This window comes from Cyprinodon variegatus, unplaced genomic scaffold (assembly GCF_000732505.1).
Source record: "Cyprinodon variegatus isolate N-32 unplaced genomic scaffold, C_variegatus-1.0 Scaffold660, whole genome shotgun sequence".
Classification (NCBI taxonomy): domain Eukaryota; kingdom Metazoa; phylum Chordata; class Actinopteri; order Cyprinodontiformes; family Cyprinodontidae; genus Cyprinodon; species Cyprinodon variegatus.
Genome location: NW_015151113.1, coordinates 259,756 through 261,404, shown reverse-complemented (window position 1 = coordinate 261,404; position 1,649 = coordinate 259,756). Strand labels below are relative to the sequence as shown.

Below are 1,649 nucleotides of genomic sequence, written 5' to 3'. Positions count from 1 at the left end.
ATAAGCACATCATCAGCACAAAAACTTTTATAAAAAGTGGTGTAACAATCTGACTGACCAGGGTGAAAAAATGATGCCTATGAAGGTGGTAGTGGCTGGAAAAGAATTTCTTGGGATCAAAACGTATAAATGCAAACGGACGAATCCTGTTGCTGCATAGAGATGCTAGTAAGGTGTTAATAAGTGCTGCTCACGGGGCATAAATCAGCCTGTACTGGGTGATTCCCAGTGGCTAATCTGAGCCCAGTAAATGATCAGAAATCAGTTCTTACCTTTGTGTCGGACTAATAGCAACAGACCAGACCCTGTCAATCATGGAGATTGTTGCTAAGGGGGAGCTGGAGGTCAAAGTCCACATCTAAAGAAACAAAGTCACCAGAAACAACATTTTAATCTATGTTGAGATAAAATACAGTGGTGATAAACAGAAGGAAGACCAGGACTGTTTATTTAAAGCTTAAAATGAACATTTTAACCAAACTTGATCTTTTCCAGTAAAACACTGAAGCTGATCAAAACTCTTAACTTATCAGACGGAGAGTAACTCTGTCGAATATAACTTTGTAGATGTTCTTACTCGAGCTGTTCGGTCTCTGGATCCACTGACGATGAGTCCATTTTTAGTGTCCAGGCAGTTCACCTCCTGGCTGTGACCCATTAACCGCAGAGACATTCGATTCCTCCTGTTGTGGACCACGATCGTCCCATCACTGAAAAAACCAGACAAACCACGGTTCAGGCCTCTAGCTGATTATCTTAAGGGTTTCTAACACACTCTGAGGTTATACCAGGAGATCCATCATCCAAACAAACAGTTACTAAGACAGAACTTTGTTATGGAAAATCATAAGTGTCCTCTTCATCAGACTGATGAACAACAACAGAGGCTACCAGTTTACCATTTACCACGTATTGACCCCCCCAGTTTACCATTTTAGCCACTCTGTTTCCACAACTCCCAGAAGGTTCCATAATGGGACCAAGCCCGTTTAGCTTCTATCTTAATGATTTTCCCAAAGTTTGCAAAACTGTAACACGCCCCTATATGCAGATGATACTGCATTGCATATCAAAAAAAACAAAAAGAGCATTTTAGTTATGATTCAAATTGGTCTGTCAGACTTTAATCATTTAAGACCTTCTCACATGACAGAAACAGCAAAGGCTTCTGTGTGCTGAGTATCAGCCTTCTGTCTAACTCCATAATTTTGGTCCCCTCCCTGATCTGACCAGTGATGACATTTTTTGCCACATATTATCATTCAACCGCTGGTTGTCTAGGTGGCGTCCTGAAAACAACATGGGCTACATTAGAAATTTGCAATCCTTTTGGGGAAAGCCTGTTCTGACTCGGACAGACGCTATCCATCCCACTTTGGATGGTAGAGCTCTTCTTTCTAGGAATCTAGCAGAATTTATTAGTCCTCCCAAACCCTGACCACCCAGGGTGCAGACCAGGAAGCAGAGTCGTAGTTTAACAAACCTCTCTGCAGCTTCTCTACTGTTACCCAATCATTGCTCCCTCCAGACTTTGTCTTGCCCATGATCAAAATCAAATAAATGAGAAAAGAATAATAAAGGAGTAAATAATGATAATCTAATAAAAATAAAAATACATTTAAAATGATTAAATGTGGTTTATTTAATAT

At 40.3% G+C, this 1,649-nt stretch overlaps 1 protein-coding gene across 1 annotated transcript in view; it reads right to left on the bottom strand.

The window, feature by feature from the left end:
- The window catches only part of fbxw4 (F-box and WD repeat domain containing 4), a 69,173-nt gene that overhangs the window by 63,869 nt on the left and 3,655 nt on the right, over positions 1-1,649 (bottom strand). The window contains exons 2-3 of the mRNA XM_015393852.1: positions 578-710; positions 273-358 (exon numbers count right to left, since the gene is read on the bottom strand). Coding sequence (XP_015249338.1) covers positions 273-358; positions 578-710 — 219 coding nt within the window. The remainder of the gene's footprint in view (positions 1-272; positions 359-577; positions 711-1,649) is intronic.